General features: G+C 44.4%; 1 protein-coding gene across 1 annotated transcript in view; it reads left to right on the top strand.

The window, feature by feature from the left end:
• RBSN (rabenosyn, RAB effector) overlaps positions 1-16,565 on the top strand; it is a gene marked incomplete in the record, with an annotated part of 650,407 nt that overhangs the window by 93,750 nt on the left and 540,092 nt on the right. The window contains 3 exon segments of the mRNA XM_044078624.1: positions 3,741-4,087; positions 8,170-8,175; positions 15,317-15,328. Of these exon segments, the coding sequence (XP_043934559.1) occupies positions 3,910-4,087; positions 8,170-8,175; positions 15,317-15,328 (196 nt within the window).

Genomic DNA, 16,565 nt, shown 5'->3' with positions numbered 1-16,565 from the left:
TCAGAAGATCAGAAATGGAAAGGCAGACCCACCACACCCCCATGACCCAAAACAGTTTTAAGTTTTTTTTGCAGGGGGCTGTGTCCCCCTGCACCCCCCACACCCCCCTGCAAATGAAATATTCCAACGCTGAGATTCCACTACATTGAAACTGGCTGGTAGACCTACTCTGCAGCACTTTTCAAATTCCAAATGACAAAATAATGCTTAAATAAATAACTAAATGCTTAACAGTAGTAATGTACACTTCTGTAAAATCACTTCCTTACTTTTTTGTATACCATTGTTGTATTCCACTTTTAGGTAGTTCCACCACCATTAAACTTGACATCCTCCATTTTCCTTGCATACAAAGTAAAAATCTTTAAAGAGATAGTGCACTGCTTAAACAGATGAGCATAAGAAAATGTTGCACCGTTTGGCAATGTGTAATGAGATCAGTTAAATGTTCAGGGATTTGCAAATTTGGATTTTTGGTCTTGATCAAGTGCATTTCAATTATTTGGTAATTCAAAATATAAAAGCAGATGCTTTCGTAGAGATTTCTCCATAATATACCCATTTATTTATTTATTTTTGGTGTTTATTTCTATTCGTTTTACTTATCAATTTTCTTAAACTTTTTTGGGTCGTCAATGAATTGCTTATTTTGTACTTTATATTTATCTACATATTTTCTGAGTTTTTCTGTGCTGATATCTTGAGGGTTTTTTTTTTATCTTCAGTAGAGAAAGATATCCTGCTGTGTTCAAATACTGTGTGTTGCTTTTATCACTTCTTACTAAATATTTTTGTTCTCTTCTGTACTTGTCTAGCAGTGACACTTTCATCTTAATTGTTTTATAGTTTTCTATGTTCACTACTTCCATGATGGCATTTGATTTCCTCCCTTCCTGCCCTGTATTTTTGTGGTAAGAATTTATTAATTTAGCTACACAGTAATGTATCCTTCTGTGGTGTCACATGAATTTAATAGTCTTGATAACGGTGTTCATTTGTTTTATCATACTTCAAAACATTTTGGGTCTTACTGACTTTCTGCAATTTTTCTTTCATCGACCTTAATATGTCTGTCTAGCTATTAAATTAAGCAACTCTACCCTTAAATCGTTTTGGTCTAAACTGAGGGCAAATTCTTTGTTCTCACTTTCTTGCGAGCTTTCTACAGAAAGTCTCTGAGCATCTTCCTGTGACATTCTCTTTAGCTGCATTCTGTCATCCGTTGTCCGTTGCTGTTCCATACGGGAACTCACTAGCAAGTCACGCCACAACATTGACTGTCAGAGTTGCTACCATTTCTTGTTCTTTCCTTTGCTGTGCAACTTGAGCTGAACTTTTGTATTCTTTTCTTCTGAAGGCTCCTCAGTATCTCTGGCAAGTGATCAGATGCTTCCCATTTCACCTTAATTTGGGGGCTCTCTCTTCCATCATGCAGTGATGTTACCGGAGTTGGATTTTCTACATGAAGTCTTTCACTTTGCAGGTAGTCCATAACTTCAATTTCTGTTTAACGTGTCTGTTATTAATTCTCTCACTTTTTCCCCATTTGTTTTCTTATTTTTGTATTGTAAAATTTTCAGGTCTGTAGTTGATCGAATGGTCAAATATTCGAACATGTAATAGTCGACCCGTAATCGAACCGCCGCAATGTCTAACGGTTCAATGGAGATCTCCGTACAGTGCAGAAATGGAAGTTTTCCATTGTCTGCACTGCGATCTCTGAGTTGGTATATTTAAGTAGTGGGGGGTGCAGGGAGGGCTTGCCCCCCCCCCCCCCCTGCGTAGAGCGCTTAAATGGTTTGCTTTGGGTGGGTTTTTATTTTTTTATTTTCCATTTGACATTGTGGCGGTTTGATTATTACGGGCGACTATTACGTGTTTGAATATTTGACCATTTGATCACATAATATAGACCCAAATTTTCCATATCCAGATACCTTTGCCTGTTTTTCTCTTCAAATATCTTTGGTGCTGTCTTTTTTTTTGGCTTTCTCCTTTGCATGAATATTGCACCATATTAAATCTTTTTATTTTCCCAGTGATATCACTGAGGCTTACAAGTTTACAAAGATTTTTATTAAGAAATGCTCCCTTTAAAATAGGTCAGATAGTGGGAGGGAAATGCATCACTGCCCTTCTCAAGTGCTGTGATGCATGTATTAGGGGCATCTATACATTTTAAGTGCTGTTGCCACAAACAAAATTTGCAGATTCAGTGTATGGTTTGTTTGGGGCATTCCCACAACAGTGAAAGGTGTTTTGTAGGTTCATGGCCACTAAGTGGTTTTGGCGAGAACAGCATTATGGGCAATACACTTTAGGCATATGATTTAATTTTCATTGTTTCCTTATTGCCCCTAATGGAGGGTTTAAAAAAAAAAAGAGCTGGCATTAAGGCTGTCCAAGTCTTCTCACTCCCAGTAATTGACCCTCTCCATTTGGGTTACTGCTATTACATGTACTCTGTCCAGCTTTATTTTTAATTCAAATGATGGCACACGAGTCAGCATAGGAGACCCTGATGATCAGATACTGCTGTGCCCTCCAGTGTCCTTCTTCCTGCTGAACCCATGTGCAGTTTGGGTAGTTTAAGGGCCATCTCCACTACTGAGTTTTAGCTCTCTTGTACCCATCAGGGGCTGTCTTCAGGTTTGGTAAACTAGTACCTGGTTTTACCACTGCTATCCAGGAGCATGATTCTGATCCTAATCACAGTTGACTCTTCAGTCTAGACTCTTGCCAGGAGCAGTTCATTTCTTGTTGCCAGTGATGCAGGGGACTGAGCTGGTACCTTGTTTGTGATGGCCCTTTAACTGGAATCTTGGCCAAAGACCCGAAATAAGGAAGACATTTTTTCTCATAGCGTTTGTGTATTATTCACTTGCAGAGTTCACACACAGAATTAGTAGTATGGTTTGTGTCTTTCGGCTTTTTCCCGGTTAGGGGTCACCACAGCGGAACTCAGGTCCGCTAATAATTGGCAGTAGATTTTTACGTACTGGCTTGCCAGGCCTAACGCACAACCTTCAACGAAGGAACGCCCATTCATGCATGTCGACACAGAAGACGCTGTAACTGAGAATTGAACGGGCAACGTCCAACTGTGAGGCGACAATGCTACCGCAGCACTATGGTACATTTCTGAAAAACTACCATTTACAGTGTCCCATTTTGATAGCTATTTTACCTTTTCTCAGAAGTCTTTGGTTTACATGGGTGATGGCTGTTTCAAGATGGTACTGGGTTGATTTGAAGCAATGTTAGGGGCAGCTTTAAGGTAGATGTAGCAACTTGGTACAGCTGTGATGGCATGTTCCACCTTATGGAGGGGATTCCACTTTGGGGATAGTGCAGAAGTGTTGTCTTCATTCTGTTGCCACCTGAATGATTTGGAGTGGTATGGCAGCACCCAGTTTGCGTGTTGTGCTGTTGGCAAAAGCCATAGAGCAAGCATAATGGTTGTAAACAGGGTTTAACTCTGCCTTATTCTGTTGGTCACCCTCTCCACCTCCAGTACATTGTCATTAGTGTTGTGGTCACCCTCTCCACCTCCAGTACATTGTCATTAGTGTTGTAGCCAGAGAATGGAGTGGTTAGTTGATTCCTGCATGATGTATGATGCCTTGTTTGCTAGAAATATGAGGGCTGACAGTGGTTTAGAAATGCTTTATTATCAATGTAGAATCCTAAAACAGTGCCATTAATTGATTTTGATTTATTTATTTATTTTCCCTTCCCAGACCTTTCTGGTGCTGAGTGCTGTTGTGAAGGTGAGAAGATGAAATTCCATCTTGGTGACTACGGTTCTATGTACATGATGCTGCTATGCACTATATTGGTGCTCTCAGACCACTAACATCTAGCCTCAAGCTAGATACAACTTAATTGTTGGCAAAAACACTAACTTGGATGTACACCAGTATGATGGCATCCAGCTATCCACCACCATTTGAGGATCAAGGAGAGATGAGGGAGGGCTTCCTTTGCCCCTTGTGTTTGAAAGATCTGCAGTCATTTTACCAGCTTCAGTCTCATTATGAAGAGGAGCATTCAGGTGATGACAGAGATGTTAAAGGACACCTGAAAAGTAAGTATGAGGTGCCTAGAGCTTGTAGTTTGTGCAAATTAAGCAGTATTGTGTTGTGCACTAACTGAATTGTACATATGGTTTAGATAACTACCACTCTAGCAACTTGCAGACTTGCATGAACTGCTTTTTGCCAATAGTGACTATAATGCAAGGTACTTTTGAAGTTGTGATTAATGTTAATATTTTGTTGTGTATATTTTAGTTTAGCAGTTCATATGCTTCCAAAGAATAATGTAGTGCATCAAACATTTGTCAGTGTATTGATTTTTACACTTGGCTTTTATTCCACGGCATATGATGCCTGTAGTGCTATTTGAGCATTTTGTCCTGTACCTTTCTACATATAGGTGTCCCATTTATGCATTAAATCCTTTGTAGAACCGCTTTGTTGATGCTCTCACCACACTTTCAGTTTACTTTACCCTTGTGATGTCACCATAGGTTAGAGGTGTGTTCATAGACTTTAATGGATATATCACCATGCTTGGGTGGAAGTGAGCGGTGGTATACGAATTAAAATCTGTGAAGTTATCCCCATGCTATCACTTCAGTGATGTAATCGAGGGGTGTAGTTGATGTATTTTGGCTGTGTCTTAGTAAAAGGTCTGCAAAACTTTCTGTAAAAATAATTGTCTACTTGTGTAACAGAACACCAGTTGTAAATAGTTGGGCTTTAGACTTTATCATTTCAAATTGCAGTATGCCATTGGATTATTTGGCTTGTGATCTCCTAAATAAAGCCATAATGTGACTTCCTTCAATTTTAGAGAGCGAGTTCCGCAAGACAAGAAAATAGTTGGCAAAGAATCACTTAACTATGAGTCTTAAAAATTGCTAGCAGCCCCTATCCACCTGAACTGAGCCAGTAGATTAGACAGTGGTGTACTAGTAGAACTTCCAGATACATAGGACTTTTATGGTGTAGGTAGTGGTAGGAAAGAATTGTGATATTAAGTAGTGATTTTGCTTTACCAACAGTTAGTACATGTACATATCCTTCAGAGCTGTTGTGATGCAACCATATTGAAGTATTCTGGTCAAAACCCAGGCTGCAGATTTATTCATTCCTGGAGGAACCTAAGGCCCTAGTCATTTAGCCAAGAAATCTTGCATCTGACTTAATTCCAGTCTGCTCCCCTCTTCAGTAAATATGAGTAAAGGTTTGGAACAGCGAATGTTCTCATGGTGGCATGCATTATCAAGGCCTTCATTTTGACCAGTTTGAGGTTCAGATAGCTCAGGTTCATGCATAAATAGACTTAAATTAAAGCAGTCCTGAGTGAGGATAGGCTGGTATATGATGCTGAGGAAAGGAGACTTGTATAGCTGAATACTGTTAGCATGGCAATGCTGTTTCACAGCTGTGGCAGCATTTGGACTCATGGCTCTCAATCTACAGTTTCCCAAATGTGGTTCTGTGCCAAAATGAGTTAAGCATGTTAGCAAGGAGATTAAGCAACCTAGCTTAATTTTCCTAATTACCCCACAGCGCTGTCTGGTTAAGTAACATTGTTAGAGTTGCACAGTATGTAAAATGGACATTGAGGGAATCAAACCTTGTACTGCAGGAGGCAGCTCATTAATGTTTCATAACCTTAATTCGCTGTTCTAACTGCCAGACTAAAATCTAGCATTGCCCTGGATATGAACTCAAGCCTTCTCGTACCCAAAGTGAGAATCCTACCCTTAAACCAGTGGTACAAAAGGTAAGTCACTGAAGTGTGACAAAACAGTTTAATCAAGGGTAATGGCCATCACTGCTCTGTAGTGGGAATGCTGCAGTCTGCAGTTTCAGATGCAGAAAATAGATCAAGGAAGTTTAAAGATGGAACTATTGCAGTCTGCTTCTCACGAAAAGGATGGCATTACCTGCTCATAATGGGGCTATCTTAATGCTTTGCCTAAACATAGAACTAGACTTACAAAGCTTGAGAAGACTGTTCTGGGGATAGACCCTACTGTAACTGGACATAAACGGCTTTTTGCCTACTGAAAGGAAGATCAGACATGGTCTAACTGTGCTTCAAAATGATTGCATCAAGAGCTGGTTTCTTAAGGATAGGGATAATGTCCTTTCTAGCAGCACTGGAAAAAGTCCAGTCCTTAGATTACCAAGCAGTCTGGAGAATAACTGGACTCTGTCCTAGAAAGATATAATCAGCCTACTAGGTCCCAGATCCTACTCCCGCTCTCGGGTTTGGCAAAAAGATAAAATTGCAGTTCTCTTCTAATTCTAAAGTAATTAAAAGGAACCATGGCTAGGCCGGCCATCATCCTGCTTTGTGGATGCAGCCTGAAGAGTCATATCAGTGGATGATGTGTGGTTATCGCTGAATTATTTTGTAGGGCATTGTAAGCTGGAAGTGACCTCCAGGTTGTGGTCCTCCTCTGGGCTGCTGCTGTTTGGGGCATTCTTCATGAAGAGCCACCCATGAGGTATAGCTTGGGAGCCTCTCTTGTAGGTGACCAAGATGAAACTCTTAATGCAAGGTATGCCGGACATAAAATATGAAGGTTATGTACTTTATTTTATTTATTTCACATATGTTAATCAGGTTAGTCCAACCGAGTTTGCAAACAAACCCATTTTCAGTGGAGACCCGAGAGGAAAAGCCCCAGCAAACATAAGTAAAGTCATGATATACAAATATTTAATGAGAGCTGTATTGCCACTTTAACCTCCATCACCATTCCCACTCTCTCCTACCCTGTGCCTTGATGGGTGCCTTCCTTGGTAGGGGCCAGCTGCTTAGTTTGTGATTCTGTGTGTTCTGCTCTGCCATTATGGGCTTCAGAGCTGTGGAGAGGCATACTTAGATGCCTGGCATTATGGGAAATGGGAGGATCTAAAGTAGTCTGAGGAAGTTTTAAGCTTCAGACTTCATTCTGACATTCATGGTTTTAGAGATGTATATGTCCCTGCCAGGTTTCTAAATGGGTTCTCATCTTTTTAAACACCTTTTATTGAGTTATTTCTTGTGGAATAGGCAAACTTACATTTATATTTGCAAACATTATATATTACACATTTTATATATCCTATAATGTAGGCAACATTACGTACATTACTCAATTCCTGCCTTTTCTTAAACCTCATTTATCCTCCAGAGCAGTTTTTCTACATGTATTCCCACAGTTTCCATTTCTATGTAATTTGCACTTCCCTTTTCCAAAGATCCCATTTCCTGTTCTCTTATCTGTTACAATATCCCCTCCTACAAGTATAGTTGATTTAGTTTGACTTCTATTTTCTAGTAACTGCTGCTTTCCTCCAGAATTAACTTAAGGCCTCACTATGTCTAGGCAATTCATATCCTGTATCCCATGTCAAAAAATCATTTCATTGGTTACAGTCATCCCAGTATTCCTGACAGGGTACTTGGTAGGTAATTTTTGAAGTCTGCCAACTCGTTACACTCCCAAAACATATGTTCCCAGCTACCGGTCTCTTCCCCCATTACACCTCCAATATTTGTCAACTACATGAGGAAAAATTATTTGGATGGTTCCCTTTTTTTCTTGATCTCAGATGGTGCTTTGCTGTTGGGGGGGGGGGGGGGGGCAGGTCCACATTTACATATAGGGAGGGTCAATAATAGCTGATCCCTACTCTGGCACTATTAAATATTATATAATCATTCTGTATTTCATGTCTTACTGAAATATGCTGCTATGTTGCTTGGTATTGTATAAGACAGTTTGTTGGACAGTGTAAATGGTGGATGATGGCAAAGGAAACCAGTTTCAACTTTTAGTTCAGCAAAAACCCTGCTGGTATTATGTTCATAGGTTTATAGGTAGGTACTAGGCTATCGGCCCAAGGGCCTAAGTAAGCGTAACCAACAAGGTTCCGTGGCTTACGCCACCCAAGAAAGTTAATTTCCTGTGCCCCTGTCGAGCAGAGCCACAGAAGTGATTCCCGGGGTGTATTTCCTATTTCCCATCCACTCAAGATTTTTCTTGAAAAGTGTTAATGAGGAACTTTGCTTGACATAGATGGGTAGCTTGTTCCAGAGTATAGGAAGTCTCTGGGACAGGAATCTATCCCTCCAGCATGTCCTGTTTATTGTGGTGACAAGGTTTAGGTCCCTAGAGCATGTAGCTCGGAGGGATTGGGATTTCTTTAGGTGTAGCATGTCCAACAGCTCTGGGTTTAACATAGCCTTTTATGTTGGGCAGAGATCTCCTCAGAGTAGGCGATATGCTACAGAGTAAAGCTGGAGTTTTTTTGAGACTGTCAGTGTAGGGCATCTGAGGCCAGTAATCCTCTTTGTGAGGTACTTCTGTGGCCTTTCCAGCTGCTGCAGATGTCTTATGAGGTACATTCCAAAAGGGGCGTTTTACTCTATAATGGGTCTAATGAGTGCCGAGTAGAGGGGAACAATGACCTCTCTTTTTTTTTTTTTTTTTTCCTGGATGAGAACCCTTTTGTGATGAGGTGTGCCACATAGAAGGATTTCCTGACTACTGTGGCAATGTGATTATCAAAGGAGAGACTGCTGTCCAGCTGGGTCCCGAGGTCTTTTATTCGGCATTAAGTAGACTGATGTTTATGTGGTAGTTCATGGGTACAGAGTTTTTACCAAAGGGGATGACAATGCACTTTCTGGCATTGAGCTTGAGGCCATGCCTCTGACACCAGGCATCTGTCTCTGAGGTCCTTCTATAGAATGTCCACATCATTTGGGGACTCGACTGTGGCTCCTAGTTTGCAGTCCTCTGCGAACTTCATAGGCCAGAGGCCTTTTGTGTTAGCCTGTACTTCAGAGAAGTGGATACCAAACAGGACAGGTCCCAGGACTGAACCCTGTGGTACATCACTTGTCACTGGTTTGAAGTCATATTTTGGAGTCTGCAACTTTTACAGTGGTAGGTTCGGTCAGTTAGCCAGTTGGCAACCCTTCTTGTGACGTAGGGATTTATACCTAGTTTAGTGAGTTTAGCTATAATTCCAGAATAGGGGATGGTGTCGAAAGCCCTGGCGAGGTCAACATAGGCAGTGTGAATCACCTTACCCTCTTCTACGGCTTTGGTGACTGCTTAAAATGTTGATACGCTTCAGAAGGCATGATCTGCCTTTCACAAACCCGAACTGGGTGGGGTCCAGAGTTTCGAGGTTACCAATGTCTTTGAGTTCCATGATGATGCGTTCCATGGCCGTGCAGATCAGGCTCGTCAGGCTAATAGGGCGATAGTTCCCAGGATCAGTGATGGCTCCCCCTTTGTGGAGTGGGATAACTGTTGCTGTGCACCATTCAGTGGGCACATAGCCTGACGTGAGACCATGACTGATTATGGTGTTTAGGTGGGGAGCAAGTTTGTTCTAAAGTTCGTGTAAAACGCAGCCTGGGATGTTGTCCGGTCCCATGGATGCTGTGTTTTTGGTTTTAGAGGGTGCAGCTTTTACCTGCATAGATGTGATTACAGGGATTCTGCATTCTTCCTGTATAGATGTAGGCCTTTTAGGGGATGAGGGTTAGGGTTAGCACTGAACCTATCTGCCAAGATGTTGGCAATATCAGTTGGTTCTGTAATTTTCGTGCCGTTTTGCTGTAACTCTGAGCAGATCTGGGTGTTGGCATTGAGATTCTTGGCATAGCTATAGAATGCTTTGTGGTTGCCCTTGGAATCGGTGGCGATTTTGTTTTCATAACTAGCTTTGGAGGGTCTTATAAGGGGTCTCAGCTTCTTACTGAGGCTGACCAGGGAGCTCCTCCACTCGTGGGATTTTACTCTCTTTTGCAACAGTTTCTTCCTTTTGTTGTAGAGCTTGTTTATGGCAGGGGGACACCAGATTGGCATCCTTTTTTTGGAGGATAGCGTCTTTGTTCTGTTTCGGATAGCACAATCCATGTACTCTAGTGCTTAGAGTGCATTTGTGTAGGATTCAGCAGTCGTAACTGTATTGTCCTTCTGCATGGGTGTCATGAAGTTCACCACTTCTGTCTTAAGAAGCATGAAGTTGGCTTTGGAGAAATTTTTTTACCGTGGTTTCCTTAATGGTGGGTGGGGGCGGGATGCGGATATCTAGAGTGATTAGCTTTTGGTCTGATCTGACCAATGAGGAGTTGACTTCAGGCGTGGAACACTGGTCACTCATGTTGGTAATGACTAGGTCTAGGATATTGTTGCCCCTGGTGGGGTGTGGATAAGTTGATCCAGGGCATTGGAATTTATGAATTCCAGAAAGTGTTTAGTGAAGGAGTTGGTACATGAGTAGTTTTCCCAGTTAATGGTGCGGTAGTTGAAATCACCCATTAGTGTGTATGGTTGAACCCTAATATTTTCCAGTATATCAAGAAAAGAGGAGTGGGAATCCTGGGGCATGGTGGGGGGATCTGTAGCGAGCTACAATTTGGATTGCAGTTTTGCCCAGAGTTAGTTGCACTTGGATAACCTCAGATGCATTATGCTGCGCAACTAGCCTGGAGGTGTGGCTATCCTTAATGAATATGGACACACCTCTGCCTTTGGTGTTCTGGTCCAGGTTAGATGGCCGAAAAGTGTGGTATGTGTTGTAGCCTGGTAATGCAGGGGTGCTCTCTAGAGCCTTGAACCAGGTCTCAGTCACTGCATAGGTATCTGTTTTCCATTTTAAGGAGTGCTTCGAGTGCGTGCATTTTGAGATTTAGACTTCTAGCATTGAGTAGCATTACCCTCAGTTTTTACTTGCTTGTTCCTGTTACGGTTGTGAATTTGTCAAAATTTAAGTGAGGACACAGTCTCCTGGTAGCAGTTCGAGTAGATAATTGTTACGTAATCCGTCTGTGCTGTCGTTTCATTGTACCAGACATAACATCGCAACAGTCAATGTTAAGTTGTCTCTCTCGCCTTCATTCTTGCTGGTTTGGTTCGGAGCCAATCCTTGGCTCTGACTCTGCCATCTACTAAAGCTCGAGAGCTATTTACTGGCTCGAGGCCTCCCCATATCTCACAATGCTTGGAGCTAGATACCCAGATCTCGTTTGCTGCTTCAGCTACGAGGTTGCGCTTTTACTGGCTCGGGTCGTATTAATCTTTTTTGTATTATTAGCTTAAATTTTACCTGTGTATTTCTCTTTTATATAGATAGTCTTTCCTTTTTAGTATAATTAGAGTGTGTATCCCCTAGTTTTTCCCACTCGGGGAAACTCGTTTTTTGTTAGAGTTTCTACCCCTCCCCCCTTGTTTCTTCTCTTTAGTGGCTAACCCCACCCTTTTTGTACCTGATAGGAGTAGTGTTTAGCCTTTTGTAGTTAGTTATTTAGCCTTGTAATATTTGTATATATTTACTAGTGGATATTCTTGTTGTTATTGTTTAACTAGTGCATGTGTGTGTTTTCTGTGTGCCTTGTTTAAGCACTAGTTTAATATCCTCCCTTTGGTATCCCCTTGCCAGTATGTCCAAGGATACTAAAGTTTAAGGCTTCAAGAAGTGTGACTCGTGCTGTCAGAAGATGTCTCTGACAGACTGTCACACTTGTGTTTATTGTTTGGGTCCCCTACACCTGCAGGACTCCTGCTCGGTCTGTCACGCTTTCAGCCCAAGAGTCCTGCAGGAGCGTAGGAACAAGCTTATTTTGAGAGGCTTACTTAAGCCAGAGGGATCCCCGGCGAAGCCTCAGTTGGGGAAATCCTTAAAGCCCGCCAAGCCGTCGGCTCCCAGTTTGGAGCCATCGCCGGGCGGAGCATCTGCCTCCTCTTCGGTTCCGACTGGAACAGACATCTCTGGACCTCAGTCGGCTCCGACTGTAGTGTCGGAACCGTCTTTGGGCCGAAAACATTCTAGGTCCCCTTCCCTAGAATCGGTTTGTTCGGCTCCGAGGTCACCATTGCTTCAGTCTGAACAAAGCCATAGGTCCCACTCCTCTCGGTCCTCCAGGCTATCCGATCATGACTTGGAGAGGGTGGTCAGTAGACTCCTTAAATCGCAGGCCCTGGCCAAAATGTTAACCAGCCCTTCTCAACAGACTGTGGCTGTCCCTGTGTCTTCAGCAGTTCCTCCTCCGACTCCCCCTTTGTGTTCGGAGCCGGAGCTGGTTGAAGCTCGAAACTTGGAAGCGGCGGAGCCGATACCACACCTTTTTGGCTCCTTCGTCGGCTCCGATGGGGGCAAGTGGCATCGGACCCTTTTCCGACCCCGTTCTCCCTCTCGGGGCCTCTGCGCAGGTGAGCTCGGCTCCTGCATCGGCCTCTGAGCCATCCCTCTCGGTGCTGGGAGGGGTTCTCGTCTCATCGGAGCGGGGACCCTCTGCTCTGACTGATCGGGGCACCTTCGAGGTCATGAGGAGTGTGCTGACTCCTGAGTCGGCCCCTCGAACAGCCCCTTCGGCTCCTCCCCTCATGGTGCCTGCATCGGACTCTGCCCACCTTCCTGACTCCAAGCATGGAGAACAAACGCTCCAGGTTGTCCCATTGGGCATATCTTCCTCTTCCGAGACCTCCCCTGATCCTTCAGAGGAGCCCCCTCGAAAGAGAAAATGTAAGAGGAAACATGTCAACTCCCCCGAGTCAGTCATGTCTGATACCGACTTGGAGGATTCGGAAGGGTCCCCAAGATCCCTCTCTGAGGATGTCTCTTTTTCAGACATCCTAGAGATCCTTAAGCAGAGAGGGAACTGGACTGCCCTTAACCTTTCCGAGGACGAGTCGGTATACCTGGACGTGTTTGGTTCTCGCCCTTCCACCTCCTGGGTGTCTCTGCCCTTCGACCCGCTGATGGAAGTAGTGGCTCGAAGGGCGTGGAAAACCCCAGACACAGTGGAACCAACTCCCCGCAGGCCCACTAAGTTCATTACAGCCCCACCCAACAAACAATTTTTGACAAAAGGTGTCCCCGTTGATGCCATGGTGGTCGCAGCAGCCACAAAGACTGAGTTGGCTGACCCTTTGGTGCCTGTCCATCCCCCTAATAGAGTCTAGGACAATGGACAGGTACGGGAAGCGGATGTTTTCCTCAGCGACTTTTTCCATGTGGTTGCTGAATTATCTGTGCCACTTCGCCCGTCTTCAAAGGGATCTTCTCAAGGAACTGGGTGATACCCTTCAGGATCTATCAGCTGCGGGGGCTCAAGATAAGATAAACTCCCAGCTGGTGACTCTTAACTCAAGTCATCAACTCCTTCATGCGGCTTATTTCTTATGCAGCCGATGGGGCGAGTAGGGCTGCAGGTACAGGCGTGGCTTTGAGAAGACATGCCTGGATGCGGTTATGTAACGTTGCTGACCCCTTTAAGGTGTCCTTCACCAATACCCCCTTCGATGGTTCGGCTCTGTTTGGACCACAGGTGAAGGATACCCTTACCAGGTGTGAGCAGGAAGGCAAGACTTTCTCTGCCGTGGGAGTCCGTTTTTCTTCTCCCTCTAGACCATACCCTAAAGATCAGAAGAATGGGAAAATATGGTTTCGGAAACCCCAGGGAGTCGTGCCTGACACACGTGGTGAGTTTCCCTCCAGGGGCAGGGGAGGGAACAATAATAGACGCCGCCCGCGGGGCAGAGGGGGTCCGCAAAATCAGGGTAGCAGAGAATCTTTCTCTGACAAACCCGTTCAGCACACCTGAGGGGCTGCCAGACTGTCCACCTTCGGAGGCAGTCTGGGGAAAATTGTCACTGTACCCAGAAGCCTGGCAACTCCTCACACAAGACAAATGGGGTACGGTCTATCGTATCTGAGGGTTACAAAATCCCCTTTGTCCACACCCCTGTACAAACAACTAAGTCCCTTTCAGATGTTCCACCCGGCCTAAGGGAACAAGCAGTGCCAGAAATTTCAAAACTGCTAGAAAAACGGACCATCCAGCCAGTCCCAGCAGACCAGCAAGGATCCGGAATTTACTCCAAGTTCTTTTTGGTGCCAAAAAAGACAGGGGACTGGAGACCCATTTTGGATCTCAGCAGGTTAAACAAGTCTGTTCAAAGAACAAAGTTCCGGATGGTCACGCTTCAGTCCATTCTACCCTTTTTGGGTCAGGACAATTGGATGTGCTCTATAGACCTTCAGGATGCGTACTACCATGTCAAAATGGACAGGCGCTCCAGAAGGTTTCTCCGCTTCTGGCTGGGAGCCAGTCACTATCAGTTCAGAGCCCTGCCCTTTGGTCTCACCACAGCACCCAGGGTGTTCACCAAATGCATGGCAGTGGTTACGGCTCACCTGAGGCGGTGAGGATTCCAGGTGTTTCCATATCTAGACGGATGCCTGGTGGAAGCAGTAAGGAGCCAGTCACTACTATGAGCCAGGAATTATACCATCCAAACTTGCTCCGAGCTAGGTATCTCCATAAATTTCAAAAAGTCTGCATTGTCTCCTTGTCAGTCTATAACCTTTATAGGAGCAAGATATAAATACAAAAGATCTGTCCTAGACAGAGTGGACATTCGCCGACATGTGCAGGTCTTACTACAGTGCAAGAGGATTCAGGCCAGATTTGTACTAAAAACTTTGGGTCTCATGGCAGCAGCAATCATACTAGTTCCCCTGGCTCATTTTCACATGCGGATTCTTCAGTGGATGCTTTTTACCGAATAGTCTTTTCAACAACTTCCGATGTCTCACAAGATGATAATCACTCAATCCATGCAAAGACCACCTGGCTTGGTGGATGGTCTCCCCTCTAGTACTCCAGGGCAGGGCAGACCGTTTGTTCTTCCTCCTCCTGTTGCCACAGTGACCACGGATGCCTCCCTGATCAGATGGGGGGGCATTTTTAGGGTAGGACTGTCCAGGGCACTTGGCAAACTCTAGAGTACCACCTGCACATAAACGTCTTGGAGATGAGAGCGGTGCTTTTAGCATTGCAAGCTCTTCAGGACTCTCTACCCACTGGGACTATTGCAATTCAGACAGACAATATGTCTGTAGTGTGGTACATCAACAAGCAGGGCGGAACCAAGTCCTATCCCTTATGTCGAGAAGCATCAGACTCTGGCAGTGGGCGATCTCCTCTCAACGGTTTCTGATGGCAATGCACATCCCCGGGAAGTCCAACGTCATAGCGGACAAGCTAAGCAGAGCTATTCTCATGCCTAACGACGGAGTGGTCTCTTAATCGGTCAGCGGACAAAATCTTCCACAGATGGGATTAACCTTGCTGCGACCTTTTCGCAACTCCTCTCAACAGCAAGTGCGACGATTTCTTCACTCTTTCCCCCTTACCAGACACTCCCCCAGAGACGCTCTAGTTCACGATTGGCCCCGGGGTTTTCTGTATGCATTCCCACCTTTTCCCCTAATTCCCAAACCAGTTCAGAAGGCTACCGTATTGGGATCCAGGATGATCCTCATTGCCCCTTACTGGCCTCGACAAATTTGGTTCCCATTCCTGCATCATCGCCTACTGGAGCAGCCTTGGAATCTAGACCCAGTGACAGACCTCTTGGTCCATCAGTCGGACGGGCTGCACCAGTCCCTTCAGTCTCTCAACCTCACAGCTTGGTTGCTCCACTTCCAACCTTAGCCAAGCTTCCACATATTTCTCAGCTGGTGCGTGAAATCATCCTTTCTTCGCACAAATCTACCACCAGGAAGACTTACGCTAGTAAGTGGAAACGTTTCTCTTTCTGGGCAGAGGCTAGGAATATAGCCCCCTTTACAGCCCCTGTCCATTATGTTCTAGATTTTTTAGCAGAACTCTTTCAAGCTGGTTCCTCCTCTGCCACCATTAGGGTCCAATTAGCTGTTATCGCAAATTTCCACGCTGGCCTGTCAGAAACCAGCATCCTGTCCCACAAACTTTGCAAGGCCTTTCTTAAAGGAACTATTTTGCTTAGGCCCCCGGTCGGAGATCCCCTGCCTCCGTGGGGCTTAAACTTGATATTAGCTTCCTTGATCCCCCCCCCTTTTGAACCTGCGGCTTCCTGTTCTTTAAAATTGCTCTCCTGGAAGACTCTTTTTAGTAGCCATCACCTCAGCTAGGAGAGTTTTGGAACTTCAAGCCCTCTGTAGTCGTCCTCCTTACTTTGTGTTTCATAAGGATAGTTTCACTCGGGACTAATCCTTCATTTCTGCCCAAGATACCTTCCGAAACAAACCTGAATCAGGCTATTGATCTACCTGTCTCTTTTTTTACTAACTATTCGAACAAAGCTGAACAAAAGTTACACCAATTGGACGTTCATAGGCAATTACGTTTTTATTTGGATAGGACTAAGCAAACAAGAAAATCTGACCAACTCTTCCTGTCCTATGCTGAGGGCAAACGGGGCCTTCCAGTTTCTAAAGTAACCTTATCCAGGTGGTTGTCCTCTATTATTACTTTGATCAGCTGAGACGTAAAGAACTCCCTACTAAACCTAAAGGTCATTCCACCAGAGCGTTAGCTACTTCGGTAGCTTTTCAAGCAAGACTACCAGTGGAATCTATTTGTGCTGCAGCCACATGGGCCACTCCTCGTACTTTCATTTCACATTATAAGTTGGATATGGCCTCTAGGACTAGAGCTGATTTTGGTTCTACTGTGCTCAAGCGTCTGTTCCAATGAGCCACCCAGGACTA

This window comes from Protopterus annectens, chromosome 7.part1 (genome assembly GCF_019279795.1).
Source record: "Protopterus annectens isolate FY-2018-M chromosome 7.part1, PAN1.0, whole genome shotgun sequence".
In the NCBI taxonomy this organism is placed as follows: domain Eukaryota; kingdom Metazoa; phylum Chordata; order Ceratodontiformes; family Protopteridae; genus Protopterus; species Protopterus annectens.
Note: the sequence above shows the minus strand (reverse complement) of the source record. Positions and strands in the feature narration are given on the sequence as shown.